This window comes from Anomaloglossus baeobatrachus, chromosome 4 (assembly GCF_048569485.1).
Source record: "Anomaloglossus baeobatrachus isolate aAnoBae1 chromosome 4, aAnoBae1.hap1, whole genome shotgun sequence".
Lineage (NCBI taxonomy): Eukaryota > Metazoa > Chordata > Amphibia > Anura > Aromobatidae > Anomaloglossus > Anomaloglossus baeobatrachus.
In genome coordinates this window covers 117165463-117185966 of record NC_134356.1, presented here as the reverse complement: position 1 = coordinate 117185966, position 20504 = coordinate 117165463, and the positions used below count along the sequence as shown (strand labels likewise).

General features: G+C 40.4%; 1 protein-coding gene across 1 annotated transcript in view; it reads right to left on the bottom strand.

The window, feature by feature from the left end:
• Positions 1–10748: 10748 nt before the first annotated feature.
• GRK6 (G protein-coupled receptor kinase 6) overlaps positions 10749–20504 on the bottom strand; it is a 109424-nt gene continuing 99668 nt past the window's right edge. The window contains exon 16 of the mRNA XM_075344514.1: positions 10749–13574. Coding sequence (XP_075200629.1) covers positions 13524–13574 — 51 coding nt within the window. The 3' untranslated portion in view covers positions 10749–13523. The remainder of the gene's footprint in view (positions 13575–20504) is intronic.

Here is a 20504-nt window from a genome sequence, read left to right as displayed (position 1 = left end):
TTTTTCGACGCAGGTGCGTTTTTGTGCGTTTTTAGCGGCCAAAAACGCACAAAAACGCAGCGTCAAAAAAACAGTGTGCGCACATAGCCTAATTGATTTGACCAAAGTTGCCTTTTTCAGAAATTTAGCGCTGAAAACGCATGCGTATTTACCACGTTTTAGATGCGTTTTCAGCGCTTTTCACCTGCTTTTCCACCTGCGTTTTGATAATGCGTTTTGAACATCATGACACTGCTAAATAAAGTTTAAATAGTCAAACTCAATGAAAAAATTTGAAAAAAAAAAGAAACTAATTATCTTTTTGTGAAAAATAATGAAAATAGATTAATTTAATTAAATTATAGCGGTAATATGATATTTATTGAAAAAATTGCAATAATTTATTAAAATTCTTAATTTTAATTGTCGGACTATATGTGTGTGTAAAGGGACATATGAAATCATTATTTTGATAACCAAAAAGCATGCATTTTGGTAGTCCTAAACGCATGTTTTCAGCACTGGAAAAGCAGGTAAAACGCAGGAATTTGCTGGAATCTTGGTTTTTGCCATTTCTCATAGAGTTCAATGTTAGCAAAACGCACCCAAAATGGCAAAAACAATTGACATGTTGCTTCTTTGAACGCATGGTTTTTGCCACAAAATATGCAAATTAAACGCAGCGTTTAGAAACGCAAAGTGTGGTCAGAAATGTCACATTTTCCATAGGATAACATGGAAAAACAAAACGCAAGCCATTTGGCCATAAAAGGCTGGAGCTCAAAACGCTGCAGAAACGCAGGTTAAAAACGCAAAGTGGGGCCCTAGCCTTACTGTTCTGACTGCTGGTCAGTCCTTGTGTAGCTCCGTCATGTTATGTGAGGAGCAACCTGTTTCTCAGTTTTTCTTTGTTATGTCATGTTGTTGATAGGTCTTGCCTGTTTACACCTTTTCTTTCTGCAGGGTTACTACTCCAAAGAAAGCAGATTCTCGGCTATCACAGCCACTTCTGGCCTTACATACAATGGGTTTAAAGGTATTGTCTCTAAATGTAAAGGGATTAAATTCTCCGCATAAAAGATCATGGGTCTGGAAGGAGGCAAGGAAGGCGAGTAGTGATGTTTTGTGCATTCAAGAAACACATTTATTTGCCCAGGATAATGGTAGAATGAAAAATGTTAATTATCCTCATCAGTTTTTTGCCAATAATGTCCACAAAAAGGCAGGTGTGGGAATCCTCATTAAAATCTCTGTAGCCTTCCAGCTTGAGAGGGTCGTGGGGGATATTGAGGGGAGATATGTCATTTTAATTGGTCTACCAAACAATGTGCAATTCACTATTGCTTCAGTGTACACCCCTAATGTGGGTCAATTAAAATTCATATGTAAATTTTTGGAGACTTTTAGGAGTGGCAAAGGGTTCCTCAGTGATATGCGGAGACTTTAATGTCCCTATGTGTAAATGCCTAGATTGTTCCCACCAAGCCCCGGCCAGAAAAGAGATGGGCCACCTGATCCGTGAGTTTCGTTTTCATGATATATGGCGATATGCTCATGCAGGAGCGAGAGACTACTCTTTTCACTCCCTAAGGTTTAATACCTACTCTAGAATAGATTATATCTTAGTAGATTATTCGTTACTATTGGGTTGTGACCAGATCAACATTGGCCCCATTACATGGTCAGACCACGCGCCCGTTATTGAGCCCGACCTTAAATCAGTAAGAGGGAGCTTAGCAACCTAATAAACCTACACAGAAAAACTCCACAAGAAATTTTTAATAAAAAATAGTTATCTTTATTAACAAACTTCAATAAAATCAGATTAAAATTCAAAGGAAAAGTAAACACAAAAATACCATGATCCAAACGGTAATTAAATAGCAGAAAATGTTCTTGAAATTAACACCCAGAAAAATTCACATAAATAATGCAATATGATGCAATAATTAATAATACCACAAGGTGGCAGAAATTATATGCAAAGTTAAACATACAATGCATTAATTCCTAATGCCACAAGGTGGCAGTATATACCCAGGACATGCAAATGTCTATAAGAAATGCAATATGATGCAGTAATTAATAATACCACAGGGTGGCAGTCTATATCTAGTTGCATACAAAGTTCTACATACACTGCATTAAATCCTAATGCCACAAGGTGGCAGTATATACCCAGGATACGCAATATGTCTAAAGAAATGGTCTTATGAATCAATGCACTAACCAGGGTCCACGCTAGTTTAATCTCACTCCAAATGGAGTATAAGACTGGGAACCATAGTCAGGGATAAAGAGATTAGAGTCCAAAGACGATAGAGAAGTAGGTACAAAGGTCACCACCTAATATAAAAGGGTATAAAGTTTTGTATTTACTGCTGGGACCCCCCTTGACGTACGTTTTGCCACCATGCTTCTTCAGAAGGGGTGTGTCACACCATATTAGGTATTATTAATTATTGCATCATATTGCATTATTTATGTGAATTATTCTGGGTGTTAATTTCACGACTATTCCTAAACCGGGGAAGCCTCCAACCTCTCTTGGTAACTTCAGACCTATCTCTCTTTTGAATTGTGATGTGAAGTTTTATGCAAAAGTCTGGGCTAATAGACTCCTCTCAGTTTTGCCGACCCTGGTCTCCCCTGACCAAGTGGGATTTGTCCCATGGAGGCAGGCTAGAGATGGCACTAGAAGAGTGATTGGTTTGATGGATTTTCTTGAGTCCAGTGGTACCCCCGGGGTATTCCTGTCTCTAGATGCAGAAAAAGCGTTGGACAGGGTACACTGGGGCCATGTGGACGCCGTTTTGGACACATTTGGTTTCTCTGGTAATATAAAGAATGCTATTATGGCCTTATACAAAAAACAAAATGCTTCGGTCTGTGCAGCGGGCTTCTATTCTGATAGCTTTTACCTGACTAATGGGACCTGCCAGGGATGCCCCCTTTCTCCTATAATTTTTGCTTTAGTTATGGAGCCCCTGGCGGAGTCCATTAGGCTCAACCTGGAAATCTCTGGAGTTAAAATAGGCCCTGTAGAACATAAAATCGGTCTATATGCAGACGATGTAATAATACTCTCTTGCACTGTGAAAGATCATTGATAGGGATCAAAAACGCTCTCCTTGAATTTTATAAGATTTCATATTACAAGCTAAATGAAAGAAAATCGGTTCTCTTCTCAGTTAATGTTCCACCATCTGTTAGAGATAAAATCTCCTCACTTGTCCCATATACTTGGGCCCAGGACGACTTTTCGTACCTAGGGCTAAGGATTTGTAAACTTTCCAATATTGTCAAACAGAATTTTAATACTCTGCTTGATTCCATTCGAAAGGACATAGACAATCAAATACATTTACCCCTTTCCTGGATGGTGCGCATTCAGATAGTTAAGATGATGTTCCTACCAAAAATAATCTATTTATTCCGTTGTCTTCCCTTGAGGTTCCCCAAGAGGTTTCTCTCTCTCCTGCAGGCAGTTGTGAGCAGATTTATTTGGGCAGGAAAGAAACCTAGGGTTGGTATGTCTACCTTATTTTATAGTTATTCACATGGTGGTCTGGGGGTCCTGAATTTTTATTCGTACCATAAAGCAGCTGTTCTAGAGGCGTTAAGGGAATGGTATGATGATTCTAGTACTCACAAATGGGTGCTTGTGGAGAAATACTTAGCCCCGAGTGGGACTTTGAGATTTCTACTGGAGGCGCGAGTACTTAGTTCCTTTGCGCCCTCTCTACCCCTGCAGACAATGAAAGTGGCATTTTCTTATTGGTCTGATCTGGTCTCTACTCATCAGGTGATTAAATTTGAGTCTATCTCTATTAGAGCCTTGGAGCTTCATGTGGATGGCTTCATGTTAGGCAATTGGGTGAGGAATGGTATTATGGTCATGAAAGATATCCTCTGAATTCAGGAGTTGAAACCTTTCTCTGCCCTAATGGATGAATTTGGCCTTCACAAAAATAACTTCTACCAGTATCTGCAAATTCGGCATTTTTTAAATTCATCTGTATTTCCCTTATCCTGTCATAATGCTGTTTTCTCGCCAATGCAGCGGGTTTTTTTTAGTTCCTCCTCCTCTCAAAAACACGGCCTCTCGGTAGTATATAAAGTGTTTCATTCCCCCAGTAATGGTCCTAAACAAGCGTATATGAGGCGCTGGGAAGGGGCTCTTGCTTTCTCCTCAACCCCAGACCAATGGTGGTCCGCTTCTGGCGACCTGCAGAAATATTCCTCCTGTATCAATCATCTTGAGCAGCTTCAGAAAGTTCACTTTGACTGGTACTACACACCGCTGAAGATTTCCAAATTCTGTGGTTCCTATCCCCAATTCTGCTGGAAGGGCTGCTCAGGTGTTGGTTCCCTAGGGCACGTGTGGTGGGATTTCCCGCTCATTCAGCCTTTTTGGGAAGAAGTGTCTAACATTATTACCTCAATTACAGGCCTGGCTGGAAGTTTGAGCGGTCCGCTAGCGGTTTTGGGGATCGGTTTACATATATTCCCTGGCAATTTGAGACAAATTGTATCACACATTCTAATAGCAGCGTGTATGTGTCTGGCAGACCACTGGAGAGAAATAACTATCCCCTCTAAATTGGAAATTATCCAAAAAAATCAATAAACATTACCAATACGAGCTCCTTCTGACCTCAGATCTGTTTACCAAAAATTAAATAAGAAATCGTTGGTCCCCCTGGGTGGTGTCCAAATTCTCGTCCTTCCAGTCCTGATTGGTGGACCTGTTATTTTATTACCCATCATCCCTACCCTTGCTTCCCATGTTGCAAATTGTATGCCCTAACCCTACTATGCAGAATTTTCAGCTATTATCTGTCTTTACGTTGTATTGTATTGTTCTGCTGTTATAGGACAAATTTTTCAACTGTCTGTATGTTTGTTGCGGTCTAGAACCTGTATTATGCAAAATCTTAATAAAAATTTATTGAAATAAAATTACCAGGATGGCGTCCCTTAGTAGAGAATTTGGGGACATTACCCCCATAAGTGTCAACAGCAGATCCTCACCCCATAACAGTGTGTCATGATCACATTTTTTGCTTAAAATTTAATTTTCCTATTTTCCTCCTCTAAAACCAGGGTGCGTCTTATAGTCCGAAAAATACAGTATGTTCATTCTTCATTGCGTTTTGTGAACATTTTCCACCCATTGAAATGTATGAGGTATGTCAAAACGCTACCAAAATGTTTAGCTGTGCACTGCATTTTGCATCCGTTCTTGTCAACAAAAACGCAGGTCTCTCTCTCTCTCTCTGTTGGTCTCTCCCTCTCCCTCCTTTATACTCACAGATCACCGACACGGCTGGCACACTGCTCCCGCGGCTTCTCCTGCTTCTGAAAGTGCCGGCCGCTTATTAGGCTCATCTCATAGTCACTGCTTCCCCCGCCCACCGCCACCTATGATTGGTTGCAGTCAAACGCACCCCCACGTTGAGTGACAGCTGTCTCACTGCAACCAATCACAGCCACCAGTGGGTGGGTCTATATCATACAGTAAAATAAATAAATTAAAAAAAAAAACAAACAAAAATTATAAAGATGGACACTAGCGCTCCCACAAGGAATGAGAAAGGGGCTATACTTAACGCTGGGGGTATGGAGGTGATGCGGAGGGGGATACAGGACTGAAAAAATCAGTTAAACCTATAAAAAAAAAGGGGGTGATGAAGGGAATGGAAGCTGCTGGCAGTTGGCAGGGTCCGCGTAAACCTGTCTAAAAGAAGAAATAAATGAAAAACTACCGCGCTGACTGGATGAGTGGGAAAAGGGAGTGAATGGGTGGACCTAAATTTAGGTATACAAATATGGAGACAGAGCAGGGAATTGGTAAACTGTAAGCTGATTTATTGTATAATAATTTAAGATAAAACACAAGTTTTAAAATTAAGGATAAAAACAAAAAAAAACCTCTGCATGGAGGTATTGTGGAGAGGGTCCTGGTGAGTAACTTAGGGACAGAAGGGTAGAGTTGGGACCAATTAGGAATACAAAATGGCAGGAATGAATGCAGGTAAACTAATAGGGATAATGAGAATCGGGGTTAAATACTAATTACCTGGTAGTTATGAAAACAATAAGGATGAAAATGTAGAATTTGTGAAAATGACAAGAGGAGGAGAGAACAACTTTTGGCGTTTCCCCTTTATGTAGGAACATGTAAGACTAATCTACTTACTTTGGTTTACAGGTTCCTACATCAAGGGGAAACACCAAAAGTTGTTCTCTCCTCTTGTCATTTTCACAAATTCTACATTTTCATCCTCATTGTGTTCATAACCACCAGATAATTAGTATTCAACCCGCATTCTCATTATTCCTATTATCAGTTTACCTGCATTCATTCCTGCCATTTTGTATTCCTAACAGGTCCCAAGCCTCCCCTTCTGTCCCTAAGTTCCTCACCAGGACCCTCTTCACAATACCTCCACGCAGAGGTTTTTTGTTTTGTTTTTATCCTTAATTTTAAAACTTGTGTTTTATCTTAAATTATTATACAATAAATCAGCTTACAGTTTACCAATTCCCTGCTGTGTCTCCATATTTGTATACCTAAAATTAGGTCCACCCATTCACTCCCTTTTCCCACTCATCCAGTCAGCGCGGTAGTTGTTTTTTTTTTTATAAATTAAAAACACCCCGACATGCAGTCCCCCCTTCCCCCAATTGATACCCAGCCATAATAAAGCCTCACAGCCACTCACTGGCTGGTATTTTCAGACTGGGGAGGCCTATTGTTTTTAGGCTGCCCCCCAGTCTAAATATATCAGCCAGCAACCACCCGAAATTGCTGCATTCATTAGATGCGACAGTCCCAGGACTTTACCCGGCTCATCCCGATTACCCCGGTGCAGTGGCAATTGGGGTAATAAGGAGTTAATGGCAGCCCATAGCTGCCACTAACATGTAATAAAAAAACAGCACCCTGGTCAAAAACAATCGAGCTGCCTGTGGAATCACCACACATTCAGTGACGTAGGGACGCACATCCAAGTCAAGGGATCACTTGATATAACATACCATAAAAAGAAGTAGTGACAGCGTCCCATTGTGTGAAGTTCAATTCAATTCATCTTCATTCCATTGGTTGAGCACAGCAACGTTTCAACCAGTTTGGTCTTTTTCAAGCATAATACTTATCAACCAATGGCATAAAGATGAATTGAATTGAACTTCACCCAATGTGACGCTGTCACTACTTCTTATCATAGCTGCCACTAAATCCTAGGTTAATCATGGCAGGCGTCTATAAGACACTCTACATGATTAATCTGTAAGTAAATAAACACATACACCCAAAATATCCTTTATCTGGAAAAGAAGACAAAAACACATCCTCTTTCACCACTTTATTAACCCCCAAACACCATTCCAGGTCCGACGTAATCCACACGAGGTCCCACGACGCTTCCAGCTCTGCTACATCGGAATCTCACAGCGAGCAGCCATAAAGTATGACTGCTCGCTGTGAGCTCCACACAGTAACTGAAGTGAGTCGCGTTATCAGCGGTGACGTCACTCAGGTGATTTGCGGTCACAGGTGAGCCATTCACCTGTGACCGAAAATCAGGCCGCGACAGAGACAGAGCCGTGCAATGAGAATTAACTCGGATGAGGCGCTGACGTCACAGCTCTGAGCCTTACACTGTGTCGCACCACTGACCTCAGAGGTTCATTCGAGTTCATACACTCATCACATGGCTCTGTTTCAGTCTACTGTCAGCGGGCAGTCATGCTATCTATCCCTCTATGTATTCTAGCTATCATATTTTATTTCTCCTTTAAAAATGCACTGTCCAAAATGCAGCCCAAATGCAGTGAAAACGCATGCGTTTTTACTGCATTTTTTTTTGTCAAATGCAGTGTTTACATTTGGTCAAGCATCGGTCAGCGTGCAGACATAGCCTAAAGGGAATCTTTCAGTAAATTAAACCTTTCTAACTATATGGGCATGCAGGTTACAGAAAGCACAATATAATTATATATTGATATCTGCAGTGAGACAAGAATTAACATAGTACAGCAGAAGTGAATATTGTCAAATTACAAACACATTTGCAGCTGCCCTTTCAGTGCTTCTGCTGCTACCTGAAAGGCAGCATGCATGTGGTGTGTTAAGGGCAATACAGCAGAGCTGACAACACTATGAAAGGACAACTAGAAATATACTAGTAATGAGACAATATTCAACTCTGCTGTACTGTGCTGGTTATAATCAGTCACAGCTCTGCAGCAGAGCAGTCAGCACTATGAGAGGACAACTGCTGCAAATATTTGTAATGAGACAAGGTTTACCACTATAGTACTGTGTGCGAGCTCTGTTCTACTTTGTTGGTTCAGATCTCACTGCAGAGCTGTGCGATTATGAGATCAAAGTATCAGTCCTTAAGTCTCACACTGGTAACACCCTCTTTTATTCAACCCCTTCACATCACATGTCGTGTCTGACTTTCATTTGAGCCACGACCATGTTAAATTCCGCTGTCGATCTGACATCGGCATTTAACACACCAGCAGGAGGGCACGCCGCTATGCACCCATGATGTGATCTGCGAAGTATAGTACAAGCGATCACCCTAAAGGGGAATAGAAAAATACGGTAAAGAGTAAAAAAAAAGGTTTTTTAAAATATGAAAAAATAAGTCCAAATCACCTCCTTTTTGCTCATTTACAAGCTATGCCTTGATGTGGCTACTGGGCAGATATATAAATGGCCATTTTTTATGCTAAATATCTTAATTTTTATTAGATTTCCTTTAGCTGTAATACATATCTATATTCTTACAGTCATGGTTTTCCTGTTTTAGTATTTCAGAGTGCAACGGTCTCTTTTTTTGGTATTTTTGTCATGTTCAGCTATGCACCTGTTCACAATTCAGTTTTGGGAGTGCCGTCAGTCTTTTTGTCTACAACACTACAATAAATGGTGATCAACACATCATATCTACCTTAAAATAGTATGAGTAAAAATGTCAGCTCAGGGGCAAACAAAAAAGCTCTCATATAACGCTATATTCCAAAAACTTGGATGATGGCGAGAAAAACAAAAATTTTTTTTTACAAAAATCTCGGAATATTTTTTCACCACTTAAAAAAAACCCCCAAAAAATAATAATAAAGATATGTTTGTTATCTGCTTAGTTGTACTAACCTGGAGATTCATATTTGCAGGTCAATTTTACAGTTTAGTGAACATGGTATAAAAAAAAAACAAAAAACACCCCAATTGTTAATTTGCATTTTTTTTTGCAATTTAACGCACTTGGAATTTTTTCCCCACTTTTCATTGCATCAAACAACAAAACTAATGGTGTTATCACGCAAAAGCAAACCCTCATAAAGTTATGTGGACACAAATAAAAAGAAAAAAAGTCATCTTGGAAGAAGGTGAGGAGAGAAAAAAAAAGCACAAACATTGAACATCCACTGGTCATGAAGGGGTTAAAATAAGATTTGGAGCATAAATCTCATTTATATATAAAAATAGAAATTTCTCTGGAATAAGACATCAGATTACAGATAGCAAAGTATCATTTTATTCAACTTTCTAGGACCTGCATGCGCATTTTTACACATCTTAGAGGGATGATTCTGACAGATTCCCTTTAAGGGGGCAGTGTGCTCCTGCTTGAGAAAGTTTGAAGTAGTGGTACAGCAGAGGCAGCTGGCACTGATCTGACCGATTTAGAGCAGTGCTTACAAGCTCCAATGGAAAAGCTTATAATCCCTGCGCTCCTTATGCAGACTGAGGAAGTGACCAGTAACATAGGCAGAAAGTGGTTAATGATAAATTAAACATTTGTAATAACCAGATTTAATAAAAAGATTTTTTTAATAACAAGTAAATTGAAAATTTTCTATTATTTACAAGCACTTTGGAATTTTAACCATTTACGAAGCTGAGAAAAAAGGAAAAGGTTTGAATAACGAATAAACAAACAAAAAAATCTCTATGGAACTCATAAAAGCCAATGGTTACTACATATCTACATATAACAACCTTTGTGGGCATTTTTTTCAATTAAGTGCATGTATTTTTAGCTAAAAATATTGACCCATGTGGCTTCTTCAAGTCACTGTACATAGACTCCACAATGCGTTCGTGGTGAATCAGTCATTGACCTTTCTTCTGAATATCTCTACGCTGATTTAGAATTACATCACAGTTGAGTTGAACCCTAATGTGGTCATAAATCACCTTAGAGGTGTTCAGAAAAAGAGGCCGAGGGGCTACAAACAACCTCAATGACAGCCAGCTATGTAAAGTGAAGCACAAAGGCCACAAGTCAAATGGTTCAACATTTGCTATAAAACCTAATTGCTCAAATTAGCCCAAAATATACACATTTAACTAAAAATTCTCCTAAAGGTGCCCATATTTTTCAACCCCATCTTGCTCTATGTGTACTATTACGGTATGTCATGGAACAAGCATCACTATACCATTTTTTCGGTTTAATATGTATTTTGTCTAATTAAATCTGGTCCCTTGGATATATCCATGTTGGACTTTTTGGCGTTCAATGGAGAGCTCCCCCAACAAAGCGCAGAAATAGAGGAGCAGAGCAAGGAATGCTACTATAGGACATGTATTAGCTGTGTTCTACAAGTGGCACCTGCCTCTTAAAGGAAACCTGTCACCAGTTTTTTCACTATGAAACCAAAAGGGTCACCTTCTGGAGCTCCTGGGCTGCATTCTATGAAGGTGTACCTTGTGCCCTGACTCCCCTTGCAGACCCCGAATATAAGTTTATAAAACCTGACCGTTACGTATGCTAATGACCTTTGGGGCTCAGATGGGCGTGCACGCTGCTCGGCCAAATCTCGCGTCTGTGCAGTCATTTCCCTGGCTTGCATAGGTGCAGTTCGCCCTCGCGCGTGTCAGTGCAGTGTTTGCACATGTGCAAGATTACGGTCGGGTACGAGGATAACGCAGGGGACGTCATGCACTTTGACGACTATAATCTTGCGCATGCGCAAACACCACACCGGCTCGTGCGAGAGTAAACTGCGTGAGCCGGGGAAATGACTGCACAGACGCGAAATTTGGCCAAGCAGCATGCATGATGACAAGGGTGTCATCACGTCAATCATGAAAGGAGGATGGCGAAGAAGGCCACAAGGAGGGACCGGAGACAAAAATGAGCACACCCATCTGAGCCCCAAAGGTCATTAGCATACCTAACAGTCAGGTTTTATAAAGTTATATTCGGGGTCTGCTAGGGGAGTCGGGGCACAAGGCACACTTTCATAGAATGCAGCTCAGGAGCTGCAAAAGGTGACACTTTGGTTTCATAGTGAAAAAAACTGGTGACAGGTTCCCTTTTAGAACTGCGATCAGATCTAACGCCAATCACTGGTATTTAACCACTTTCAATCCCTAACAACGGCATTTATGTGGGGCAATCCTGGTTGGGTGTCTCTTTCAATATTTTAAAAATATTATAAAATAAATACTAAACTTTGTCATCCCCTGTTCCCTAAATTTAAAGAATAAAAAAAAAAGTCATGCTTGCATAAAAGTCCAATGTATCAAAATATAAAATTTTTGAATCCATACAGTAAAGAAAAAAAATTGAAATGCCAGTTACCGTTTTACGGTTGTTGCACCTGCCACAAAAAAATGCAACACAATGCAATGAAAATGTCGTAAGTACTCAAAAACAGTACCAATAAAACAATATCAATATAAGTTTACAGAAAGATAAAACATCTTTGAATCCTGGAATTGGGGATAAAAAAAGTGCAAAAAAAAAAAAAAAATTAAGTTAGCTTTGTCTAAGGCGTTAAAGCATTTAGGCTCAAGTTTGCTTCCAATGCAATAAGATTGGCCTGATTAATTGACTTCATTAAGAAAAAAGAAAGTTGATGTATTATCTCATATTGCAAAGTAAATCGGTTATACAATAAATTCACCACTAGATGGCACAAAGCTAACGGATATGAGATGTTCTGAAGCCAACCGTAAACATCGAGGATCCTTCACTCCTGGTTTAGACCAGTGATGTAAAACTATGGTTTTGCTTTGTGCTATTGACACTGTTGTACTCCAAAGAGACAAAGACCACAAGACAATTTTTTGTAAGAAAACCAAAATATATAAAAATCAACACGCTACAAAAGAAAAAAGAAAAACAATTCAGGCATTTGGTGACATTTCTGCAGTGCTGTCAGGTAGTAGTGCTGTGAAAAAAAGTTAACACATACACAGATACAGAACCGAACATCCTTACAGACCAGTAATAGGAAATTGAACATCTCTGGTCAATTTTGAACCCTGTCCTTCCAGCCTGCTGGTAGGACACCTATCTAAGCAAGTGTTAGGTACTAAAGAAGCTCTGACCAATCATGCAACTCCGTGCTCTGCAGTTTGAGAGTTGAATCATAACAGTGTGTGACCAAAGGTAAGGAATTCGCTACAAATGACTTGTGCTACATAGAGATATATAAAATAAGAGGGGAGTTGGAGTTCATGGTCTACAGAAGGGTTGTATATAAATGTGACCTTTAATAAATAAATGACGTTTTTCTTTCCTGAAAACAGAAACTATAAAATTGAACAGTGCACTACAAATCTCAACCCTTCCAATGTGTGATGAAATATACCAATGTCCGACTCTCTTAATTCCCAGTGTGCTCCTATTCAACAATAAATTATTGACATTAAAATGACACATTACACTGCTTACAGAGTCCATATCATACATAGTGGTACTAAGATCTCACGCTTTCATCTGAAATTTACATAGTCCTTTAAAAAAAGCAAAACAGTATTTATAAAGACCCTTTATCATATTTAAAAATGTACGCACCCTACACTTTCATCATGTCTCCAGCCTTTCTGTTCCAATGACATGATCCACACCTATAAGATCTGAAATGTGGACATTGGTGTGTATTCATAAAGGTCATCCCAGTGACAATGGTGACCCCCCCAGAGCATGGGCCAAGAGTATTGCACCGATGCCTGAGAAGACAATGCAGACATTGGGCCAGAAACTTCACCCAGTGAATTTTTCACATTACTTGTTTTTTTTTTCTGAATAACTTTTACATAGCACTTTTGGAGTTCTTCTTTGAGATGTTCCTAGAAAAAGACTTTGTATTCAGCAATCTTCATATTCCTCTCTATATGTCAATTTAGATATTGAAGTAAAAAAAAAAAAAACATTTTCTTTAACAAAATAAAAACATCTCTTTGCACAAACATAAGAAGAGAGGAGGACACTTGATATTGTGGATTTTACATTAGCCAGTCCTTCCTGAGAGGCCCACTTTGGCCTATGGCAGCAACCAAGGTCATTAAAGGCGGTGAGGACAAAACATTGAAAGTATACGTTCCCATATATATATAGATGTTAATTTATACATGTACAATAATATATTTAACACATTTTCTTTAGCAGACGATTGAGGCACAATAGAGAGCACTAAGTGATAATGCCGCTCTGCCAGGAAAATTTGGGCCAATAAATGTGCAAAAAAAGTGTAAACTTATTTAGGTTTGTTGTCCCAAGAGGCTATAAGCGAGTTGGTTCATCATCACTGTCGCTACAATTGCCACAGCAGTCCTGGATAAGAAAGCAAACAGAGATATGATTAATCAAAAAGTAACACATCGTCACATTTCATAAGAGATCCTACCTTAAAGTGAACCTCAATATTTAAGGCTATTTAAAAATGCACCGTTTTTGCTTTATTTTTTCAGCTGAAACCTGATCTTTTAGCAGTACAAATGTTGCATTGAAAGCACAAGTTTGCTGTATTTTGGCAGAATTGTTTAGCACATTACATGCTTAATAACGTTAGTTCTATTCTCCAAAAATTCAACACCAAGTCTTCTAGGCGTGGAATGAGAAAGTTGGCGACATAATACAACATCTAAGTTTTTTCTATTTTTCAAGAAAGACCTCTTTTAGAGTCTGGATGCTGGATGGAGAGGGAGGCTCACCTTGTGTCTTCAGAATATCCCATAGGTGTTCAATTGGGTTCAGACAAAGAGAAATACTTGGTCAATGACTTCCTGTTCTTCAGGAATGCAACTGATGTGTGTTTTTCAGCCCCACATAAGGACAACGCCACCACCATGTTTCACTGTAAGCTCCAAGTTTCTTTCTAAATTATTTTTTCTAAATACATGGTGCCTACAGTGAAACAAAGTGGAGGCAGTTTACTTCTGTGGGGCTGCAGGAGTTCTCCTGGTGTCAGGGAGCTACATTTCATTGATGGTATCATGAATTCACATATGCGCTATATTGAAAGAGAAGATGCTGCCATGTCCTTTGTACATGTGCATGTGCATTTTTTCAACATGACAATGATACAAAACACACATCTAAGGCCACTGTTGCATTTTTGAAGAACAGGGTGACCGTGATTCACTGGCCTGGTATGTCTCCTGATCTGAACCCAACCAAACAGCTAAAGGAATTCTGAAGAGACAAGAGCAGAATCACTCTCAATCCTGCATCCAAGTTCTAAAATAAGTCGTTTTTGAAGAATGGTAAAACATAGATGATGTAATAGGTTGCCAACTTTCTGTGCCTGAAACGCTTGGTGCGGTCTTTAAAAATACTTGATGTAGTAGTTTTTGATGTACCAGACCATAGGATACACTGAACCATAAGACACAGTTAGGTTTTAGAGGAGAAAATAGGAAAAATAAAAAATTGAAGCAAAAATCTTGTAATGATGTACTGTTATTGGGGCAATGTCCCCCAATTCTGTTCTAATATGGGCCCCCTTACAGGTATTCATGTCATCCCATTCTGGTGTAAAATATAGACCAAAGGTTTGGACACCTTCTCATCTCTAGAACAACTATTAAGAGGAGACTTTGTGCAGCAGGCCTTCATGGTAAAATAGCTGCTAGGAAACCACTGCTAAGGACAGGCAACAAGCAGAAGAGACTTGTTTGGGCTAAAGAACACAAGGAATGGACATTAGACCAGTGGAAATCTGTGCTTTGGTCTGATGAGTCCAAATTTGAGATCTTTGGATCCAACCACCGTGTCTTTGTAGAAAAGGTGAACGGATGGACTCTACATGCCTGGTTCCCACCGTGAAGCATGGAGGAGGAGGTGTGACGGTGTGGGGGTGCTTTGCTGGTGACACTGCTGGGGATTTATTCAAAATTGTAGGCATACTAAACCAGCATGGCTACCACAGTATCTTGCAGCGGCATGCTATTCCATCCGGTTTGCGTTTAGTTGGACCATCATTTATTATTCAACAGGACAATGACCCTAAAGACACCTCCAGGCTGTGGAAGGGCTATTTGACTAAGAAGAAGAGTGATGGGGTGCTACGCCAGATGACCTGGCCTTCACAGTCACCAGACCTGAACCCAATCGAGATGGTTTGGGGTGAACTGGACCGCAGAGTGAAGGCAAAAGGGCCAACAAGTGCTAAGCATCTCTGGGAACTCCTTCAAGACTGTTGGAAAACCATTTCCGGTGACTACCTCTTGAAGCTCATCAAGAGAATGCAAAGAGTGTGCAAAGCAGTAATCAAAGCAAAAGATGGCTACTTTGAAGAACCTATAATATAAGACATATTTTCAGTAGTTTCACACTTTAAGTATTTGATTCCACATGTTTTCATTCATAGTTTTGATGTCTTCAATGTGAATCTACAATTTTTAGAGTCATGAAAAACAAGAAAACTTTGAATGAGAAGGTGTGTCCAAACTTTTGGTCTTTACTGTATACAGTTAGGTCCAGAAATATTTGGACAGTGACACAAGTTTTGTTATTTTAGCTGTTTACAAAAACATGTTCAGAAATACAATTATATATATAAGATGGGCTGAAAGTGCACACTCCCAGCTGCAATATGAGAGTTTTCACATCCAAATCGGAGAAAGGGTTTAGGAATCATAGCTCTGTAATGCATAGCCTCCTCTTTTTAAAGGGACCAAAAGTAATTGGACAAGGGACTCTAAGGGCTGCAATTAACTCTGAAGGCGTCTCCCTCGTTAACCTGTAATCAATGAAGTAGTTAAAAGGTCTGGGGTTGATTACAGGTGTGTGGTTTTGCATTTGGAAGCTGTTGCTGTGACCAGACAACATGCGGTCTAAGGAACTCTCAATTGAGGTGAAGCAGAACATCTTGAGGCTGAAAAAAAAGAAAAAATCCATCAGAGAGATAGCAGACATGCTTGGAGTAGCAAAATAAACAGTCGGGTACATTCTGAGAAAAAAGGAATTGACTGGTGAGCTTCGGAACTCAAAAAGGCCTGGGCGTCCACGGATGACAACAGTGGTGGATGATCGCCGCATACTTTCTTTGGTGAAGAAGAACCCGTTCACAACATCAACTGAAGTCCAGAACACTCTCAGTGAAGTAGGTGTATCTGTCTCTAAGTCAACAGTAAAGAGAAGACTCCATGAAAGTAAATACAAAGGGTTCACATCTAGATGCAAACCATTCATCAATTCCAAAAATAGACAGGCCAGAGTTAAATTTGATGAAAAACACCTCATGAAGCCAGCTCAGTTCTGGAAACGTATTCTATGGACAGATGAGACAAAAATCAACCTGTACCAGAATGATGGGAAGAAAAAAGTTTGGAGAAGAAAGGGAACGGCACATGATCCAAGGCACACCACATCCTCTGTAAAACATGGTGGAGGCAACGTGATGGCATGGGCATGCATGGCTTTCAATGGCACTGGGTCACTTGTGTTTATTGATGACATAACAGCAGACAAGAGTAGTCGGATGAATTCTGAAGTGTACCGGGATATACTTTCAGCCCAGATTCAGCCAAATGCCGCAAAGTTGATCGGACGGCGCTTCATAGTACAGATGGACAATGACCCCAAGCATACAGCCAAAGCTACCCAGGAGTTCACGAGTGCAAAAAAGTGGAACATTCTGCAATGGCCAAGTCAATCACCAGATCTTAACCCAATTGAGCTGCATTTCACTTGCTCAAATCCAGATTTAAGACGGAAAGACCCACAAACAAGCAAGACCTGAAGGCTGCGGCTGTAAAGGCCTGGCAAAGCATTAAGGCTCTGTGCGCACTAGACCTTTTTACCCGCGGATTTACCCGCGGATTTGCCGCGGAAATTTCTTGAGAAATGTCTGCAATCTTTGTGCAGACATTTCCCAGCAATTTCTATGAAAAAAAAAAAATAGCTGTGCGCACTTGTACGGATTTTTCTCAAGAAATTTCCTTGAGAAGAATTTCTCGAGAAAATTTCTTGAGAAAATGAACATGTCCATTATTTCCGCAGGTACCCTGCGGATTTCGGCAGTACAGCCTGCAAAAATCCGCAGGGAACCACCCGCGGGAAAATCGCGGCAATTTCGCGGCTATTCCGCGGCTAATCCGCATGCGGATTTGGTGCGGATTTTTTCCGGAGGTCCGGAAATCTTTCACTCCCAGAAGTTTCTCAAGAAATTTTCTTGAGAAACTTTACATTTCTAGTGCGCACATAGCCTTAGAAGGAGGAAACCCAGCGTTTGGTGATGTCCATGGGTTCCAGACTTAAGGCAGTGATTGCCTCCAAAGGATTCGCAACAAAATATTGAAAATAAAAATATTTTGTTTGGGTTTGGTTTATTTGTCCAATTACTTTTGACCTCCTAAAATGTGGAGTGTTTGTAAAGAAATGTGTACAATTCCTACAATTTCTATCAGATATTTTTGTTCAAACCTTCAAATTAAACGTTACAATCTGCACTTGAATTCTGTTGTAGAGGTTTCATTTCAAATCCAATGTGGTGGCATGCAGAGCCCAACTCGCGAAAATTGTGTCACTGTCCAAATATTTCTGGACCTAACTGTATGTCCTCCATCCTGATATATATGCTCCGTATCCTTGTTCCATCGGGTATATATGGCCCTCATTCTGGTATATATGACCCTTGTCGTCTTGGACCCATCCTGATATATATGGATCCCCATCCTGGTATATGATTTCCATTGTGGTATATATAGCTCACATCCCTGTATACATGTCCTCATCCTGATATATATGGTCCTCATCCTGGGCCCATCCTGCTATATGTGATCCCCATCCTTGTCCCATCTTGGTATATATAATCCCCATCTTGGTATTTATGACTCCCATTTTTGTATATATGATCCCCCATTATGGGCCCATACTGGTGTATATCCCTCTCATCACACCACACACAAAAAAAATTAAACAACTACTATACTCGCCATCCTCATGCTTCCCAGTGCACAGTGTCCTCTTCTGATGCCAGCAAGTGACTTCAGCATGTATGCAGCACAGCAGATCACATTAATGCCATGCCTCCTCAGTTACAAGCTGATGTCAGCTGCCGGAATATTTACTGCTCCCCAAGCCCAAGATTATGGGTGTCAGGAGCAGTGAATATTAATTCTCTTTAATAGCAGACACACATGATCACCTCAGTCACTGCAATAAGCTGGGACCTGGGTGATCATGTGTGCCCGCTATTATAGCGAATGAATATTCACTGCTCACCAGGCCCATAATTCCATACATTTCTCAGTGCCGCCTTCAGTGCCTGGAGGAGGGCAGGATTATGGGCATGGGCAGCAGTGGATATTTATTTTCTTTTATTACCGGGCACACTGTTAGCCCCAGTGTGAGCTCCTGCCTCCTGTTACCCTGCTACTGCCTTCTGTGACTTCCTCCGCTGCAGCCCCCCAACACAACCACATCCAGGTACATCCGTACTGTAAGACGCACCCCCCATTTTCCTCCAAAGTTTTTTTGGAAAAAAAGTTTTATAGTATGAGAAATACTGTTGGTTGAATTCATTTTTACACCAATTTGAGTAAAACAGAATATTTTGTCATGAAAGTTAGGTTAAGGTTACCTGTTCCATGTTGTAGGTTAAAAATATGTTGTAAAAAACTCAAACTTGTCAAAGCTATGGAAACTGTTCTCGAGTTCAGTTAGATTGATTTAAATTGTACCTTTCAAATGTGTTGTGCTATATTATATATACACTACAGTTCAAAAGTTTGGAGTCACCCAGGCAATTTTGTATTTTCCACGACAAATCATATTTTTAATTATCAAATGATTTGCATAATGAATAGAAAATATACTCCAGACATTGACGAGGTTAGAAATAATGATTTTTACTTGAAATAATTTTCTCCTTCAAACTTTGCTTTCGTCACAGAATGCTCCTTTGCAGCAATTCCAGCTTTGCTGACCTTTGGCATGCTAGCTGTTAATTTGCTGCGGTAATCTGTTGTTCTGTGTCTTACAAATGTTCTTCTGTGTGATCCAAATACCTCAATCTTCGATTCGTCTCTCCATAACACTTTTGTCCAATCTTTCTCTGTCCAATGTCTGTGTTCATTGCCCATATTAATCTTTTCCTTTTATTAGCCAATCTCAGATATAGCTTTTTCTTTTCCACTCTGACCTGAAGGCCAGCATCCCGAAGTCTCCTCTTCACTGTAGACGTTGACGCTGGTGTTTTGTGGGTTCTATTTAATTAAGCTGCCAGTTGAGGACCTGTGAGGCTTCGATTTCTCAAACTAGAGACTGTAATGTACTTGTCTTCTTGCTCAGTTGTGCAGCGGGACCTCCCACTTCTCTTTCTACTCTGGTTAGAGCCTGTTTGTGCTCTCCTCTGAAGGGAGTAGTGCACATCATTTTAGGAAATCTTCAGTTTCTTGGCAATTTCTTGCATGGAATATCCTTCATGTCTAAGAACAAGAATACACTGTCGAGTTTCACATGAAAGTTCTCTTTTTCTGGCCATTTTGAGAATTTAATGGAACCAACAAATGTAATGCTCCAGATTCTCAACTAGCTCAAGGGAAGATCAGTTTTATAGCTTCTCTAATCAGCAAAAAACAGTTTTCAGCTGTGCTAAAGTTTTTTCAATGGATTTCTAAACATCCACTAGCCTTCTAACTGTCAGGTTTCCGGGTTTTCCAGTCCTCTTTTGAAAAAGCTTGCCCTCGGTTAACATGGAGTTTTGTGTTCTGTTGCCCTACTTCCTGTCCAGCTGCTTAAAAGGCCGCCTCTAAGCTTAGTCCAGTGCCTGAGTATACTGCTTGCTGTGTGCTCCTGCTTTGCTGCTGCTGCTACTTGATTAGCTTTGGATCCTCCTGGAAATCTACCGACCGACTCTGGACCATACCCGGTTTCTTCAAACTGTGCCCGGACTCCGTCTGCCGTCTTTTGTCAAGCACGTCTGCCCGGTTTCTTCCGGTTCATAACCATTCTGGACTTTCATTCCGTACGGACACTTCTTGACTTTACCGCTTGCCCCTTGTGTCCCGGCTGCGGCGCATTTAGGCCTTCCGGGGTTGATTGCCGGACAGTCCCTGTATAGGGGTTCGCTCTGGTGGTCTCCCTGGGGGAGTCCGGTGCGTGGCCCCGGGAATCCCCTTCGCTCCGTTTCAGAAAGGTATTTTTTTTGTGTTTGTTATACTGTGTATTTCCGTTGTGTATCTACCGTGGTTACATATCATAAAAACATCTTGTACCACAAACTCGTCTCTGGCTGTCATTGCCCTAACGCTATCG